We start from the raw sequence: 17,075 nt of genomic DNA, 5'->3' as shown, positions 1-17,075 counted from the left end.
CAGCTGGTGTCTGAGTGCAGCACCTTTCCTGCAGAAGTGGTCCTGCAGCCAGGGGTGGCCGCAGGGTGTGCTGGACCTGCAGACTTTGGGCTTGCTCCTCCCCATGGGCACAGACGTGTGTCAGCTCTGTCCAGACCTGCACTCATTATCCATTTCACCCTCAAAACCCTGTGTCCTGCTGAGGTTCAGGTCTTCCCAGTGACACAGCTGGGCAGGACAGGCAAGACTTGATCTTCAAACCTCGCTCTGACTCTGACCTCTACTACAGACTGCACAGACCTGTGCAGCCTGGCTTTGGGTCCTGCCTGGACAGAACTGGAGGGGATTTTCTGCCTCTCAGGTTTAGCTAGAAAGAGGCAGAGCCAAGCAAAATTGGGAGCGACAGCATTTCCCGGGAGCAGGTAGGTGGAGAGCTCACAGCAGCAACTGTGTTAGAGGACAACCACTGTTGTGACGAATGTCTCAGATGAGATAGGGCCTGCAAGCCCCGGTCATGGGGTCTTTTTTTCTTCCTTAAAAGTTTTTTTTTTTTTTTTCTAGAAAGCATAAGGAAAAATAAGAAATTCCACATTATATGGTAGGAAGAGAAATCCAGTACAATTTAGCGGGGAAAAATCTATTAAAACACTTGAAGAATGTATAAAGAAGAGTTTTAGGAAGATTTTAGAATCTCTGTGCATCATCTCTAATGGATGCACACTTCTAGGGCAAAGACTATCCCACAGATACTCTGCATTTGCAGGGAAGGAGAGTTAGGGATGGCATGCCTCAGGCTTGACATTCCTGCTAACAACTATCAACAAGAGAGACTTCTAGCCACACATTTAGCAGTTTTGCCTATTGGAGATCAATCTGAAATTAGCATAAGTCATCTTTTTAAAAAAATATATTTTTTTAGTTGTAGATGGACACAATATCTTCATTCGTTTATTTTTTATGTGGTGCTGAGGATCGAACCCAGGGCCTCACACTTGCAAAGCAAGTGCTCTGCCACTGAGCTACAGCCCCAGCCTCGCATGAGTCATCTTTTAAGAAGATAATTTATAAAGATAAAATTCACATAACGTGAATCTCAGCATTTAAAAATGAACAATGCAGTGAAGTCCCACACAGCCACAGTACTGTGCAGCCGCCACTCTTGTTTCTAACGTCTGTGTCCTTCCGAAATAAAACCCCTTGCAGGAGACACCTTCCATTTGTAGGAGAAGTAAAGCCTCATAACCCCAGCTTAATGGGGAAGGAGTTGCTTTTTCTGATAAATCCAAAATAATTTTAAAACACATTTTAAAAATACTTGAAAGAACATGAAAAGGCAGTTCACAGAAAAAGGCCAATAAACATGAGCAGATGCTCAGCAGTCTATCAAAGATGCAAATGAAAACAAGATATCATTTTTTACAAATCATATTAGCAAAGATAAAAATGATCGATAGTGCCAAGTGCTGGCAAGGGTATGGGAGTCGGACGCTCTCTCCCGCTACGGTGGGGGTGCAAATTGGTGCAACCTTTTGGGAAAGCAATTTGTCACCCTCTATTAAATTTTATCATATCTTCTGAATTCTAGGAATGGAGCCCACAGACGTACTCACACAGTTATGCCAAGACATAAGTAAAAGGATCTCTTGTTTGAAAATATGTTTTAAAATGGAAACAATCCAAATGTCCATTAATAGGGGGTTAGTTAAATGATGGATTGTCAGTACACTGGAACACGGTGCCGCTTTTAGAAAAGAAAAAAAAGAAAGTAAGATAGTTCTCTATGTGATAACAAGGAAATATCTCTAAGATATAAGATTAGATAAAGCAACTTGCCAAATAAGCATAAACAGTATACTTCTAACTTCATATGAGATCATAATTACAAAAGAAATTCTCAAATCATGTACATCTATTTCCCAGGCTTATCTTGGGACAGGGTGCAGCAATGTGGTGTTATAGGTTTATGTGTCTAAATGTTTGAAAATTTTCACAATTAGTATACAATATTTTTTTTGGTTAGAAGAAAAAGATAATTAATTTACAAGATTGTCTGATAGGCTTAATAATACAGTTATGTGGTGGCAGTTAGGTGGCTGTGTGCCAGAAACCATTCTGAGGGCTTCATACATATTGAGTAATTTGACGTCCAGTACAGCCAGTGTAGGGGCCAGTGCTGTCCTTATCCCTATCTTACTAATAAGGAACCGGAAGCACAGATAACACCTAACCTTTTCTTTTTTTTTTTTAAAGAGAGAGAGAGAGAGAGAGAGAATTTTTTAAATATTTATTTTTTAGTTTTCGGCGGACACAACATCTTTGTTTGTATGTGGTGCTGAGGATCGAACCCGGGCCGCACGCATGCCAGGCGAGCGCGCTACCACTTGAGCCACATCCCCAGCCCAAGCCCCCCTTTTCTTTACTTTGAAATTTATTATTAATAATGATGACCCATGAAATCATCCTAATTCTGTTAGAAGCCCTCAGGGCTCACTGGGTACAAATAAGGGGTCCTGAGCTTATGTGCTGCCGGCCCCAGGGAACATCTAGCCCTGGCCTGGAGTGAGCCCTAGTTATAAAACAGTCTGAATTAGAGGAGTCTAAGCCAGGAGTAGCCACACACACCTGAAGTACCAGCTCCTCAGGAGGCTGAGGAGGAGGATTGCTGATGCCCAGGAGTTTAAGGCAACATAGCAAGACCCCGTCTCAAAAAAGAAAAGTTGAATTAGAGAAGTGTCACCAATACCGTTGCAATTTGATGCATGAGCACAGATGGGCTTTGGAAATCTGTGTGTAGCACGCACCTGTGTAAATCAGACACATGGAACAAAGCGTAGATGTCATCCTCATCTTGAGGCCTCACACTGGGACTGGGGTGCTCTCTGTGTCCTGCCAGTGAGCGTCCTTTCCTTGCAGCTTCTTTCTTGTTTCTTGTTCACGTGTGCTTTAAGTCGTTGACACTTCTGCAAGCACTCTTCACAGCCAGGCTCCCCAGAGCGTTTGCTGTTTGGAGTTGTTGCCTCTTATTTACAGCAACCGTTCGCAGGGACTGGGAAGGGCTCTTACATCCCAGCTGAGCTGAGTGACAAGACAGGAAATTCAGAATCAAAAAATGCATAAGATCATCATGACCAAAGAGTCCCAAAGCCTGTGTTTAGATTTGTGGAATTTAAAAATCCATTCCTTTTTTCCCATCCAGAAAGACGCTTCTTGGGCCAACTTATGGATCTCCTATCAAGCAGACGCAGGTCCTCCCGGTGAAAACCACCCTGGATCTACAGAGGCGCTACCTGGTGTTCATTAACAAAGACAAGGTAGCAGCCCTCTGCTCTCTACCTCTACTCTCTATCTCTCACCCGTGGGTGGCAGTCAGTCCCAAGGACTGACAGACTCAAGGACACCTGGTCTGCTGGCCACATGTAACCACTTCCGTCCAGGGTGATGTGATAGTAAAAATTGCTAGATTAGTGAGCAAGACTCTGGACCAGTATCTGTAGGTGGACCTGCTGTATTTTCTGTATCTCCAGTGAAGACACATGGCCCTCTTTTTCCAAAGGATGGAAAAAAGTCTTTTTTTTTTTAATCTTTTTCTTTTTTTTAAGTTACAGATGGACACATTACCTTTATTTATTTTTATGTAGTTCTGAGGATCAAACCCAGTGCCTCACATGTGCTAGGCCAGTGCTCTACCATTAAGCCACAACCCCAGCCCTTGGAAAAGTCTTTTTAAAGACATGAAAATTAGTTATGCCTAGTTGTACATTTCACAAATCGTCTATGTAGGAAAGTAGAAAGTCATAGATTGTAAGAATTATTCTGGAAACCCCTGGACATCTGATTGCGAGGATAGGGAGGAAGGCTCCCCGTCTCTCATGTGCGAAGCTGTGAGGGGTGCCCATCTCCCCCAGCAAGGGCCAGTAAATGGATGCTCTGCTACAGTCCACATGCCTCCCACACCCTGAGATGGTTCTGGACACAGGTTCTTGCAGCTCATGGATCAGGAGGTGACATGCAGCCGGCCAGGCCTGGGTTGGGATCCAGTTGCCTGAGACTGAATGTCCTATTACATATTCCTTCCTAGGTTGGACTTCAGATCTTGCCAGTTGATGGAAATCCACACAAGACATGCGCTATTGTCTGCCACCCGGATGGGGTGGCCGGGATGGCTCTTTCCTATGACGGCTCTTATGCCTTCACAGTAGGAGGACGGGACCGCTCAGTGGTGCAGTGGGAAGTCAACTTAAGGTGCGTGACAGGACACCTTGGCCTCTGAAGGAGGCGTCAAGGGTAGACCCCTTCTTTTCACTCAACAGCAGCTGACAGCTGTGGAGCCCTACCATATGGCAGACACTTTGCTAGGATGTCACAGAGCCTGGAAGGATGCCCCTTGTAACACCTGTTTACTGTACAGACCAAGAGTTGCCGTGCAGTCTCGCGGGCCATGGGACTGAATTGATGCTTTAGGTTATTCGAGTCCACCTCGACTCACCGTGCTCCCTGAATACCCCTCATTGTCACATCCACACCAGCCGGAAAGATCTAGGCTGAATCTCCAAAGTGTACATTACAGAATTAGAGTATTATTTGAAATGTGTACTTTCAGTCTCCTCTTCTCACCCTTCCTGCCCTGAACTGAGAACCTCTACCTAAGGTGATTCTGGAGGATTCTAGGGTTGAACATCAGAGAGTACAGGGACATGGGTTTGAATATGGAGCCTACTCTGCTGGCTGTGGGACCTAGGGCAGTTTCTTAATATCTCTGATATTTAGATTTCTCATCTGGGAATGAGGGTAACAATAGAAACCTTTACAGGTCCCTTGTAAGGATAATATATGTGAAGTACCTAATGTAGCTAGATTACACCTGTAATCCCAGCAATTTGGGATACTGAGGCAGAGGGATCACAATTTCAAGGCCAGCCTCAGCAATGTAGCAAGACTCTGTCTCAAAAAAAAAAAAAAAGTATTATTTAGTGCAAAGCTATGTATGCAGCAATGAATGATCACCTTCCCTTTTCTTGATGAGAGCGTTCACTTATGAGCTCAGGATCTTTCTCACTGAGAGAAGGGAGAAGCACTAAAATGATCCCTTCAGCTACTCAAATCCAGTCAACTGCAACGGGGATGGAACAAACCACTCAGCAGCAAGTTCCCAGTTGAGAACACCCTCTCGGTGTCCCCTCTCTGCCTCTGTTTCAGACCTTTCCCAATAGTGTGACTTTAGGGGTAAATAGAGACAGCTTGGAGGCACCTTCCTTCCTCAAAAACACAACTTGATTCCTCCTCCTGCCAAGCACACACCTTCCTCTTTACAGTGGACACTCAGGCTTCTCCTCTTAACACAAATTTGAGTGAAAATAGCCTGTGGAGTCCACTCTGGTGCTCAGGTGGCTTGAGATGGCAGCTGCAGCTCTGACTTTAATCTGAGCCTTCACCCAAGAGAGCAGGGCCGGGGCATGGGGCGTTAGCAGCCGGAGGTGAGCGCTTCCATTGAAAAGCCCTTCCTGAGCATGTCCTGTGTGAGGTACTTGATTCCGTGCCACCTCACCTGCCACCTGTAACCTTAGTGCAGGTGATACCCTGGTGGGAAAGCAGTCTTCCCTTTTTCATTCTTGTCCTCTTCTCAGCCATCCTGGGATCTAGAAGGGTAGGGATTAATAAAAACAAAACCAAAAGACCTGCTTTCCAGTAGCTTTCCCATGCCTGGCCAGAGTCCAGGCTTCTGAGAATTTCAATTTAATCTGTTGTGGGGACAAAGGATCATTATAAACTAATTAGCACTTTATTGCTGCTTCTGGTGACTTAATATGTTCGGCGCTTCACTAATGGAAAGAAATGTAAAAACCCTAAACAAGGAAACAAACAGATTTCCTACTAGATGGCAGAATTTTAGGGTGAAAGGAAGATGACAGATCCCCTCGTGTTCCGATGCTTCTAATTAGCACGTGTCCAGGCCCAGATGCCGGGGTTGCGGCATTCAGAGCTTTTTCTCCAGCACCCCTTCTGCCACCCTCCCGGTGCTTGTCCCACATTCCCCTTCCTGCTCGCCGCCTTTGCTAGCGTGCTTCCCTTTTCCTCTCCCTGGCATGTGTTTTAAAATCCCCCATTCCCTTTTTATGCTCAGCCTGGCTGTCTCCTCTTCTCCTGCCGCCCTATTCAGATAAAAGCAGAAACTTTGATTCAAGTCTTAACTTCACCATTTATTTACTGGATGACATCAGGCAAGTCTTGTAACTTCTCTCAGTTCCTCCGTTAAATGGGAGCATCATCATTGAGTTCAGACTGGCTTTGAGGGTAACGATTACCACCATTGTTATTGCTCTGCCTTCTCCAACTTAGGCAGAAAGGTGGGGGGGTTATGAGAAGGTCATCAGGATCCTGTGTAGCTGTGTGGCAGTAGGAGCAGGGACAGTGACACTTGCCACTGTCCCCATCCCTGTCTGCCTGGCTCTGTGGTTGGCTTCTCTCTGCAGAACTAGGTTTGGTTTCTCAGTAGGAGTGTGGCCACTGACAGTTCCTCAGTTTCACAAATTGTAGTTCTCATCAGAGGGGGAGCGAGTCTCTCTCCCTCTTTCCCTGGTGGGAGAAATCCTGATACAGTCCTTGGCCCCACTGGATCAGCTGACCACGGTCAGGAAGTAGGGCATGTGGTCAGTCCTGACCAGCATAGCCCAGAGTGTTGGGCTGTCCAGGAGAGCCAGGAGCTCGTGCAGCCTCCCATCTGGGTTCCTTGGTAGTAATGGGCTCCTCTGGGTCCCTGCCGTGCTCCAGGACCACATGGCTGAAGGTGGGGGAACCCCAAGGGCTGAAACCTCCTCCACAGCCCAGTGTCAGAGCCAGGAATTGGGGTGAGGACCAGGCCCTGCAAGAGGGGACCTTGAGCCTATTTGGAGAAGGCACCAGGTGCCCAAGCCCTGGCACTGCCTACTGAGCTTGGGCAGAGCCCTGACAGCAAGACAGTTTTGTGGGTATCTCTTTGTAAGAGAGGGTAGGGGCATGGCGGTTCTGTTTCCATGGTATCAGTGATCCTAAGCACTTTGTTTGGAGTCTTTCTTCTGGGCCAGGCCTGTACGGAGTGCTTTTCACATGTCCCTCCTGCTGTCCTGTCCTGTGAGGTGGGCACTGTTGTTATCCCCACATAGAGGTGAAGAAGCTCACTGTGTGGGGTACATCGACGGCTCAAATGGAGTAAATGGAATACGTGCGGCTGGGATCCTGCAAAGCCAGGCTTGCTGCCCTGATCCCCACTTCCAAACACACTCCACAGGAAGAGACCAAGGACCTGGCAGCAAATCCTCCCTGAACACTCACTTTTCAGATCCTTCCAGCAACCTTTGTGCACCTTCCCACCTCACAGATGAGGAAACAGAGGCTGGGGTCAAGTTTCATGCCCACAGTCAGTCCACAGCTTGCAAGCATCCCTGTGGCTCTACATTCCAGACGTGGAGCCCCGTCCCCACAGTGTGCCGCATTGCAGTGTTTTAATGTCCCAGCGGAGGGGCCAATCACCAGTTAGCAGAAGCCCAGTTCATGGACTGGAATATTATAAAGATTTCAGCTTATTAGCCTTTTATATGAGACAAAGTCAGTCTTATACCAAAGTAGGTTTTCTTACCACTTAAAGGACCTATTTTTGGAAATCTGACCCTGTGTTAGAGAGCAGAGGGTTATTCTTGTCTGACTGGCATGGGTCCCTGTGGTCTCCTGAGTTTTTGTGTAAGCAATTAGAGTTGGCGGTCCACCTGCACGGTTTCCCAACCTTTTGGTGTCTAAAGTTACCGGTAAAGCTGCTCTGCTTGGGAGTATGTGGTTTCAGAATACAAGCACCCACCTACCCTCCCTTAAGAAAGATGTGGTCCCCAAAGACTGCAAGCAAATTACCAAGCACCTGCCCTGTTATCAGCTAAAGAACACAACCATAATTAAGGTGGGTGCCCTGTACCACCGAGTCCCACACTTGACATTGAATTTTCTGTCTCTGGCTTCATTACAGAGGGACTTCTCTGACGGAGTTGGCAGAGACCTGCACTGGACTGGTGGCTCAGTGCCCTTCAGAGGGCCCTGCTCCAGGCAGAGCCCTGCCTGGGCCGTGTTGGAGCATGAGTGCCTCCTAATTGTGACTTTCTGTTGCTGTTCCAGTGCCCTGGAGGCTGCGGTTTCTCTTGGGGGTGAAGACTTGACCCCGTTCTATGGTCTGGTGTCTGGTGGCAGGGAAGGAAAGTTCTACAGGGTAATTGTCCTCAGAATAAATGCTTCCTGCTGCATCTAGTTAAGTCTGTAGAAGAGACACGCCTGGGCTTGGCCCTTGTTGTTTTTCTCCCAAACTCCTTTCCCTGCTAAGCTCAAAACATACTTTGTAGAGAATGTACTTGAACTTTTAACACCCTTGCCTAAGCCAGAATGCCGTGTTTCCATTTCATCTCCACACAGGAGCTGGAGGATTATTTTTACTACTCTCAGCTCCGCAGTCAAGGTATTGATACAATGGAGACCAGGAAGGTGTCGGAACATATTTGCCTGTCCGAGGTTCCTTATGTCATGAGAGCAATTGGCTTTTACCCATCCGAAGAGAAGGTAGGTAGGACAGAAACAAGAACGGGGTGGATGTGCTATTTATAACAACTACCTCTGGGAAGATAATTATAGGTCAGAGTAGAAGTTTAACATTTTTCTTACATAAATGGATCAGAAAGAAGGTTGTGGGCATTTCAGATGCACTCCTGAGTAACTGATTTACAATAAAGACACGATCCCAGCTACTCTAGAGGCTGCTGCAGGGGAACTGTGAGGCCAACCTGTGTAACACGGCAAGACCCCCAACTCCAAAACCAAACAAATAGAAAGATGCGTGTCATTCCCCAAAGATGTGTTCCTTATGGAAGTTCCATGTTGGGGAACCCGGGACTTACAATATGGGTTCTGGAACTGGACAGACAGCACCCTGCTGCGCCCTGGCAGGAAGAGGTCTGGCCTTCTCAGATTTGAGGGGACGCCTGGGGGGCCCTGGGCATGGAGGAAGAACTCGGCATTTCAATCACTTTTATTGTCACTGTAGAGTGCGTGTGTTAATGGGGCACCTCTGGGAGGTGGGGACCCTTCTGGACTGAGGAGGAGCCCAGTCAGTCATTTGTCACGCGGCGGAGATAGGCAGAGACACCCCCACTGCAAGAGCTCCCATCAGGGACAAGAAGCAGCCCAGGGGGGCATCCTCAAGTGAACTGTTTTTTTTGGTACTGGGGATTGAACCCAGGGGCACTTCACCAATAAGCTAATCTCCTGTTCTTTTTTCCTTTATTTTTGAGATAAGATCTCATTAAGTTGCTGAGGCTGGCCTCACACTTGCAATCCTCCTACCTCAGCCTGGCATGTACCCTGTACCCACCTTACACATACATGCATAGTTTTAAAAGGCTTTTTGAAATAATTTTTTAGTTTTAAAAAATTGGTACTAAATTGAATATATATTTCTATCTTATTTTTTACTTAATATTATATCATAAGCACTTTCCATTTTACCATAAAATCTGTGAAAACATGCTCTCTAAAGGATATATTTTAATTTTATAACTGTTTCTGATTTAAAAAATAGAACTGTAAAGAGGAAAATAGAAACTAGAGATGATCACTGTTATTATTTGGTGGATATATATATATGTATATACACACTATATAAAGAAAGATATGTTTATATTTTTAAACAAAGAATTGGCATTCAATGGTGTAAATATGTATGTGTGTGTGTGTGTATATATATATATATACACACACACACACACATCAACATTATACAGTCCGTATATGTGTAAGTACTTGGCGTACGTATGTATGTGTGTACATGTATCGGCATTCTCAGTAACGACTGGTTGGTGAGGTTGATGGTGAAAGTCCCTTGATGGCCTGCCTTTAGAGGCTTGTACCCAAATGAACAGTCCCCCAGCTGGTGGACACAGAGGTGGTCTGAGTATTTGGCCAGCAGACACAGCTGTGATGAGCGTCTCTGAGCAGGGGGTTTTGCTTACTTTTCCAGTTATTTTCTTGGGTCATTCTGAGAAGCAGAATGACTGAGTCAGAGAACATGAACTTGTCGGCCCCCATGTTGCCTGGCTGCTGTCCAACACTGTGGCCTGTTACCCACCTGCCATCAGGCACACACAACCCCTGAAGCCCAGCGGAGTCTTGATGTTCATATTAGGTGACAGAGCTCCAGGGGCCTACCCAGAATCATGTATTGTGTGTGCTTGAAGGTGGCTTTTATTTTCAAGTAGCATCTGGAGAGAGAAATGAGTCATTGGAGCCCACAGCCCATGGCTGAGTCCTAAATGAGGACCTTGAACACCAGGTGTTCTCTAAGCGCCACAGAGGGGGTTCCTGATGTGCATTTTGTAAACACAAGACTGGTACCACACTGCTACCAAGAAGGGGTATGCGGCCTGCGTAGTGGTTTTCTTTAAGCTGGTGTTGTGTCTATAGTCCCTGGTACATGGGAGGCTGAGGCCAGAGGGGCACTTGAGCCCAGGAATTCAAGGATATTCTGGGCAACATAGCAAGACCTCATCTTAAAAACAACAAACAAACAAACAACAACAACAACAACAACAAAATAGTATTCCTTAGAGCTATATTTTCCAGACCTAACCTTCCAATGCTGGTTCCCAAACTGGTCAGCCACATCAGAATTATCTGGAGAATGTCCTCAAATTTCCAATTCCTGGGTCACATCCCTGATGGAACTAATCCGTCTCCAAGTACAGGGCCTGGCACTCTGTATTTTCACCTCCCTGGGTTCAATCCCCAGCACCACGTGGCAGGGGCGGGGGGTGGGTATTGCATAGGATTAAAAAAAAAATGGGTCCACTATTCAGAACTTTAAAAGGTCCCTGGGCTCTGGAATCTGTAAGTGATGAACACTAGAGCATTCCCCAAGCTCATTCCATTATGGAAACCTTCTCATTTCCTGAGGAAAGCCCAGCTCACACCTTACTGCCCCGACTCCATTGCATTTCACCTTCATGGTTGTATCTGTGGTTCTTTTTTTTTAGCTAAACGTGTATCTTAAACTGATACCCATCTTCTCTGGGTGATTGCTTGGCACAATGCCTGGTGCTTCAAGATTGAGGAAAGAAAAAGAGCCTATCTTGGTGGGAAGTGCAGGGGACTCAGAATTAGTTGACCTGATGGCCATTCCTAGCTGCTGGATCTGCAAGTCATTTCAAAGATAGTCTGAGTTCCTGGATCCTTGACTCTAAGATGAGGCTGGAAAAACCTGCAACCTCAGTGTTGCCATGAGACTAAAGAACAAAGGCCAGGCAGCACCCAGCACAGAGTAGGCACTTACTCAGTGGGATGCTTCTGCCAGGCACGGTGGTACAGGCCTATAATCCCAGCAACTCAGGAGGCTGAGGCAGGAGGATTAAAAATTCCAGGCCAACCTTAGCAACTTAGCATGACCCTGTCTCAAAATAAAAATTTTTAAAAAGGCTAGGATCTAGCTCAGTGGTAGAGCTCCCCTGGGTTTAATCCCTGGTATCCCCACACCAATACTTCTTCATCCTGCATTTCTCATCAAAATGGCATGTTCTTTTTAAGAGGTTGATGGGATGGTGATTTTTTTCTCATTTTTTACTTTTTATGGTAGAAAATTCCAAAAATCCACAATAGTAGACATTTATCCTATCCTTGGCAAAAAAAAAATAATAATAATGTATAACAACCTACCAAAATCTTGCTGATGAATAATAGGTATCTAAAAAAATAATTTTTTAAAGATGGACACAATATCTTTATTTATTTTTACTTATTTTTATGTGGTGCTGAGGATCAAACCCAGTGCCTCGCATGTATGAGGCAAGGGCTCTACCGCTGAGCTATAATCCCAGCTCCTAGAAAAATAATTTTTAGTCTATAGCAAATGTTTATAAAGTGACATTGATAATTATTTACAAACTAAAAACTAAAAAAAAATGGAATAAAACAGCAGTGTGAAGTCTCCACTGGCGCCTGCATCCGCCCATCCCCAACCCAAATGGGGAGTTTCAGGGCTGACGTCAGCATCTTCATAAATCCCTTGGACTGGGGTTTTAAATCCACTTTAAAGAATATATTTACTCTTTGGAGACACTTTCTGAAGGCCCTGGGATCCAGATGTGCCCCATACCAGTGTGCAGGCTTTGTGAGCTGATGAGTTACTTTATATCTGAAGCTGCACAGGGAGAAGTTTCTGATCTTTTGTTTTTCATGTCAGATTTATAGTGATTAAAAAAAAATCTTTTCAAGGCTTTGAAACTTCTCAACTCTGGCTTTTCTGTGGTTAATGGAACACATCCATCCTATTAAGATGCAATGGTCCCCCGTACCCAAGAAGCTGCACAAAGAAGTTGGCCTAGCTAATAGTGTTTTAACACTTGGGCACATTAAAGGCTCAAGCACAGAGATTCAAACCAGCCCCACTAAGACTATATCGTATTTATATTTTTCTTACATCATAGTAATTGCCTCAGGGATTTGAAGCTAGTCAGCGTGGTAAATTGAAGCCAAATTATACAAGAATATAACCCTCCCCAAAGAATTCCTAGCCCTTCCCTTGTTTTGCAGGAAGCTACTCACAGAATACAGCTAAAGCAGTCAGAGGGGGCAGTTCTTATAAACCATGTTTTTAAATGAACGATTAGTAAAGTGTACAATGTTATCGAAGGAGCCAGGACCTAGGTGTCCAGTTTATATAGCTGATGATGTCGAGAATGTTTCATCTCCCATCTTTATAAATGCATCAGGTCTTCCAGGACATTGGAGCATCATGTTGGAGGGGCCCCTGTTCCTTGGCTGTCACTCCCAGCCTCTCTTCTGTTTAACCTGTGCAGCATTGTATAATCCTGACCAGTTTTTGTAGTGAATTAACACCATGCAACCACTTAGTTCCATAAATTTAAGGCGAATCCCAGGAGACACATGTGTGCCTGCAAAGTGCCCCCAAAGTGAACACTCCACAAGTGTTACCTGAGTGAGTAAATGAGTGAATGGTGCCCACGGGCCACATTTGACTGCAAGGACAGTGAGGAAGGAAGAATCCCTGACTTTATGATTTGACCTCTGAGTGATCATCAGGTACCCCTAATGTGTCCGCTGTGTTCAGGAGTAGTGGCATTGTTTAGGAGTGTTCGGAGAGGAAATAAAGGACTACTTGTCTTCTTAAATGTGTATATCTTTGGACTCAACAAATTTACTTTTTTTGTGTCTGTGTGGTACTGGGGAGCTTTGCTACTGAACGACTTACCCAGTCCTTTTTAATTTTGAGACAGGGTCTTGCTAAATTGATGACAACCTCAGTAACTTGTTGAGGTTGGCCTCAAACTTTCAATCCTTCTGCCTCAGCCCCCTGAGTGCTGGAGTTATAGCTGTGTGCCATCTTCCTTACCCAACAAATCTACTTTTAAGGGTATATCCTACAGGAAAAGTCTCACAGTGTACAATAATACACATAGGGAAGGGACAATTATTGCAGGATAGTTTCTAGCAGCAAAAATTAAAACAACCCTAATGTCCATTGACAGGAGATGGAATCAATAAAATAGGGCACCCCTACATTTAGTAACCATTAAAAAGTGAGATTGAGCTGACATATCTGTAGCTGTCTATAATCCCAGGAACTCGAGAGGCTACAGGAGGATCACAAGTTTGAGGCCAGCCTCAGCAACTATCTCAAAATAAAAAATAGAAAGAAGTGAGGATGTGTTTCACTGATAGAGCACCCCATGGGTTCAATCGCTAGCACCCTCCCCCGCCAAAAAAAAAAGTGGGATTGACGCATGCTTCCTGATTCAGAAAGAATGTACAGGATTTGTTACTAAAAGGAAAAAGGCAAGTTTCTTTATTATATGGGTTTATATATGCCTGGGAAAACATGAAGGAACATGTTCTAAGCCTCTTTTTTGCGGGGGAGGGGGTATTGGAGATGGAATCCAGGGGTGCTCTACCACTAAGCTGAATCCCCAGCCCTTTTTATTTTTATTTTGAGACAGGGTCTCACTGAGCTAATGAGTTCCAAACCCTTAACGATACCATTTCTGGGGGATGGGATTTGGGAGGATGTTGCTTCCTGCTTTATACATATAACCTGATTTAAACTGGGGCCTCCAAAACCAGCTGGAACCCTGGCCTCAGCCAGCCAGAGTTTTGTGGTTGCTCTAGGGGCTCGTGCCCTCCCTATCTCAGGGTTCTGCCTGTGCATGTGCAGGTTCTGTGCACCCCCGTTACCCCAGGCCTGACACCTTCCCTCCCCCACTTTCCACATAGAGCCCACTCCCACAAGAGGACTTTCTTGAAATTTTGGGAGTCATCAGGTAAGGTCACACAAAGCCACATTCACCTCAAGCTCCTGTTAGACATTCTTTTTCTCAGTCCTTATGACCTGCCACCATGGGGGCCTCCTCTCTGGCCTCCATCCCACTCAGCCCTCCCCTACCCTGGCTCCTCCGGCCTCCTTCCTGGAAGGCCCCAGAAGCTCCAGGTTCTTCTTCCTCTGTGAGCCATGGAATTTCAGCTCTTCTTAACTTCTGTTTCCCAGTGTACACTGTACACCCTCCCAGGGGTCTGTAAATGAAGACCACTACCCTTCTTGGAAGACACTCAGGTTACAAATGCAGGGGATGAGGAACTTCAAACCTACATTTTCATATTACTCAGTTTTTCTTAACTGCAGCCCATAGTTTGTGATGCTTTTGTATTCAGAACAAAACTCAGAAAGACAAACACACAGATCCTCCTAAAGCCTTGTGCACGAATCCTTACAGCTAAAATGTGGTCCCAGCTGGGGTGGAGAGACCTAGCCAAGTAGTCCAGCCTCACCCATAATGAGGGGGAGAAATTTGAGCCAGGAATCATGGGCACAATTTCTGCTCTGATAAAGATCCCAGGGGAATTTGGAAATTTGCACATTGAAGAGAGGCTCTCAGTATGTTGGGTCTTGCTTTGAAACGTAAATATTGGGAGGCATTTCCATCCTGAAGGTAAGAGAAATGGCCCACTGTTCTAGGGGAGGCCTACCTGGTCCGCTGAGAGCCTCCAGGCTGGGCCCTTACCCAACAAACAGCTTCCTGCAGAAAAACCAGAGCAGGACAAGACTTTCACACTTAACACATTAAAGAAATAAATCCTGGGATACCATGAGCCACTGGAAAAAGGAATGTAGGTGATGATACTGTAGCGACCACCAACTACAGCAGCAGCTCTTCTCTCTGGAGCTGTGCTTTGAGCTGCTGAACCCCTGGGGCCCTTGGTCCTCCTGGGTCATTTAATCCTCAGGGTGACTGCAGGAGGCACAGCTGGCTGTACCCTCTCCATTGCACAGGTGGAGACAGTGAGCACAGAGCCTTGGGAGGATTGCAGTCACTCAGGTCCAGAGTCTAGGACTAAGCTGGCCCACACCAGACCCTGGCTCTGATCCTACAGGTATTAGGTACAAAGGAGGAAGAAAACTCTGAAAGTCCAGACGGCCACCCTAGCTATTGTTGTGGGATGGGGATTCACAGGACATTTATATCTCCATTGTTGGAATTTTTCACAACAAACATGTATTAATCTTTACAGTTTTTATGGGGGCTGGGGTTGTGGCTCAGTGGTAGAGCGCTTGCCTAGCATGTATGAGGCACTGGGTTCGATTCTCAGCACCACATATAAATAAATGAATAAAATAAAGATCCATCAACATCTAAAAATTTTTTTTAAAAAGTGTAGTGCAATGATGGTGGAAAAAGGGCTGGGGATGTGGTTCAAGTGGTAGCACGCTCGCCTGGCATGCGTGTGGCCCGGGTTCGATCCTTAGCACCACCTGCAAACAAAGATGTTGTGTCTGCCGAAAACTAAAAAATTAATATTAAAAAATTCTCTCTCTCTCTTTAAAAAAAATTCTCTCTCTCTCTCTTTAAAAAAAAATGATGGTGGAAAAAATAGATATCTTATATATTTTGGGGGATTGAACCCAGGGGTGCTTAACCACTAAGCCACATCCCTGGCCCCCTGCTTTTTTAAAAATATTTTTTTAGTTGTCAATGGATCTTTTATTTTATTTATTTATATATGGTGCTGAGGATTGAACCCAGTGCCTCACACATGCCAGGCAAGCACTGAGCTCCAACCCCAGCCCACCCTGGCCCTTTTTAAAAAAAATATTTTTAGGGGCTGGGGTTGTGGCTCAAGTGGTAGAGTGCTCGCCTAGCATGGAGCACTGGGTTTGATCCTCAGCACCACATAAAAATAAAATAAAGATATTGTGTCCACCTAAAACTGAAAAAATAAATACTTAAAAAATATTTTTAGTTGTAGATGGACACAACACCTTTATTTATTTTTATGTAGTACTGAGCATGGAACCCAGTGCTTCACATGTGCTAGGCAAGTGCTCTACCACTGAGCCATAGCCACAGCCCTTTTTAATTTTTGTTTTTATTTAGAGATAGATTCTTACTAAGTTGCTCAGGGCCTCACCAACTTGCTGAGGTTGGCTTTAAACTCGTGATCCTCCTCCCCAGCCTCCCGAGTGGTTAAGCACCACCACACCCAGCAAATTTTAAAGTACTAATGTCCTTGGATCTGAAGTTTACTTGCTCCTGCCATGTCTTTACCTCCATATTACTTCTTTTCTTTTCATTCTTTTTTTTTTCCAGGGGGAGTGGTACCAGGGATTGAACCCAGGAGCACATGGTCACTGAGCCACATTCCTAGCTTTATTTTGTATTTTATTTAGAGACAGGGTCTCACTGAGTTGCTTAGCGCCTCACTGTTGCTGAGGCTGACTTTGAACTCTCGATCCTTCTGTCTCAGCCTCTCAAGCCGCTGGGATGACAGGCACATGCCACCATGCTTGGCTTCTTTCTTTTCTTAGTAACTTTACTGTGATGCAACACACACTATACCATCCATCCATTTGGAGTGTGCAATTCAGTGGCTTTTGCATGTTTGCAGAGTTATGTGGCTGTCTGCCCCATGTAATCCCAAGTGTTTTTATCACCCCAGAATAAACCTCAGGCCCATTAACAGTCACTTTCCTTTCCCCCTCCCCCAGCGCCTGGCAACCACCCATCTGTTTTCTGTTCTGAGGATTTGCT

At 45.4% G+C, this 17,075-nt stretch overlaps 1 protein-coding gene across 5 annotated transcripts in view; it reads left to right on the top strand.

Annotated features, from left to right (window-relative positions):
- Positions 1–17,075, top strand: part of Cfap251 (cilia and flagella associated protein 251) — a 71,207-nt gene that overhangs the window by 40,651 nt on the left and 13,481 nt on the right. For 3 of the 5 annotated variants that reach the window (XM_048785558.1, XM_048785557.1, XM_048785556.1), the window contains exons 16-19: positions 3,176–3,290; positions 4,058–4,221; positions 8,116–8,206; positions 8,407–8,550. In XM_048785558.1, coding sequence (XP_048641515.1) covers positions 3,176–3,290; positions 4,058–4,221; positions 8,116–8,206; positions 8,407–8,550 — 514 coding nt within the window. The remainder of the gene's footprint in view (positions 1–3,175; positions 3,291–4,057; positions 4,222–8,115; positions 8,207–8,406; positions 8,551–17,075) is intronic. The other 2 variants (XM_048785559.1, XM_048785560.1) reach the window with 2 other exon arrangements.

Source organism: Marmota marmota, unplaced genomic scaffold, assembly GCF_001458135.2.
Source record: "Marmota marmota marmota unplaced genomic scaffold, marMar, whole genome shotgun sequence".
Taxonomy (NCBI): domain Eukaryota; kingdom Metazoa; phylum Chordata; class Mammalia; order Rodentia; family Sciuridae; genus Marmota; species Marmota marmota.
Note: the sequence above shows the minus strand (reverse complement) of the source record. Positions and strands in the feature narration are given on the sequence as shown.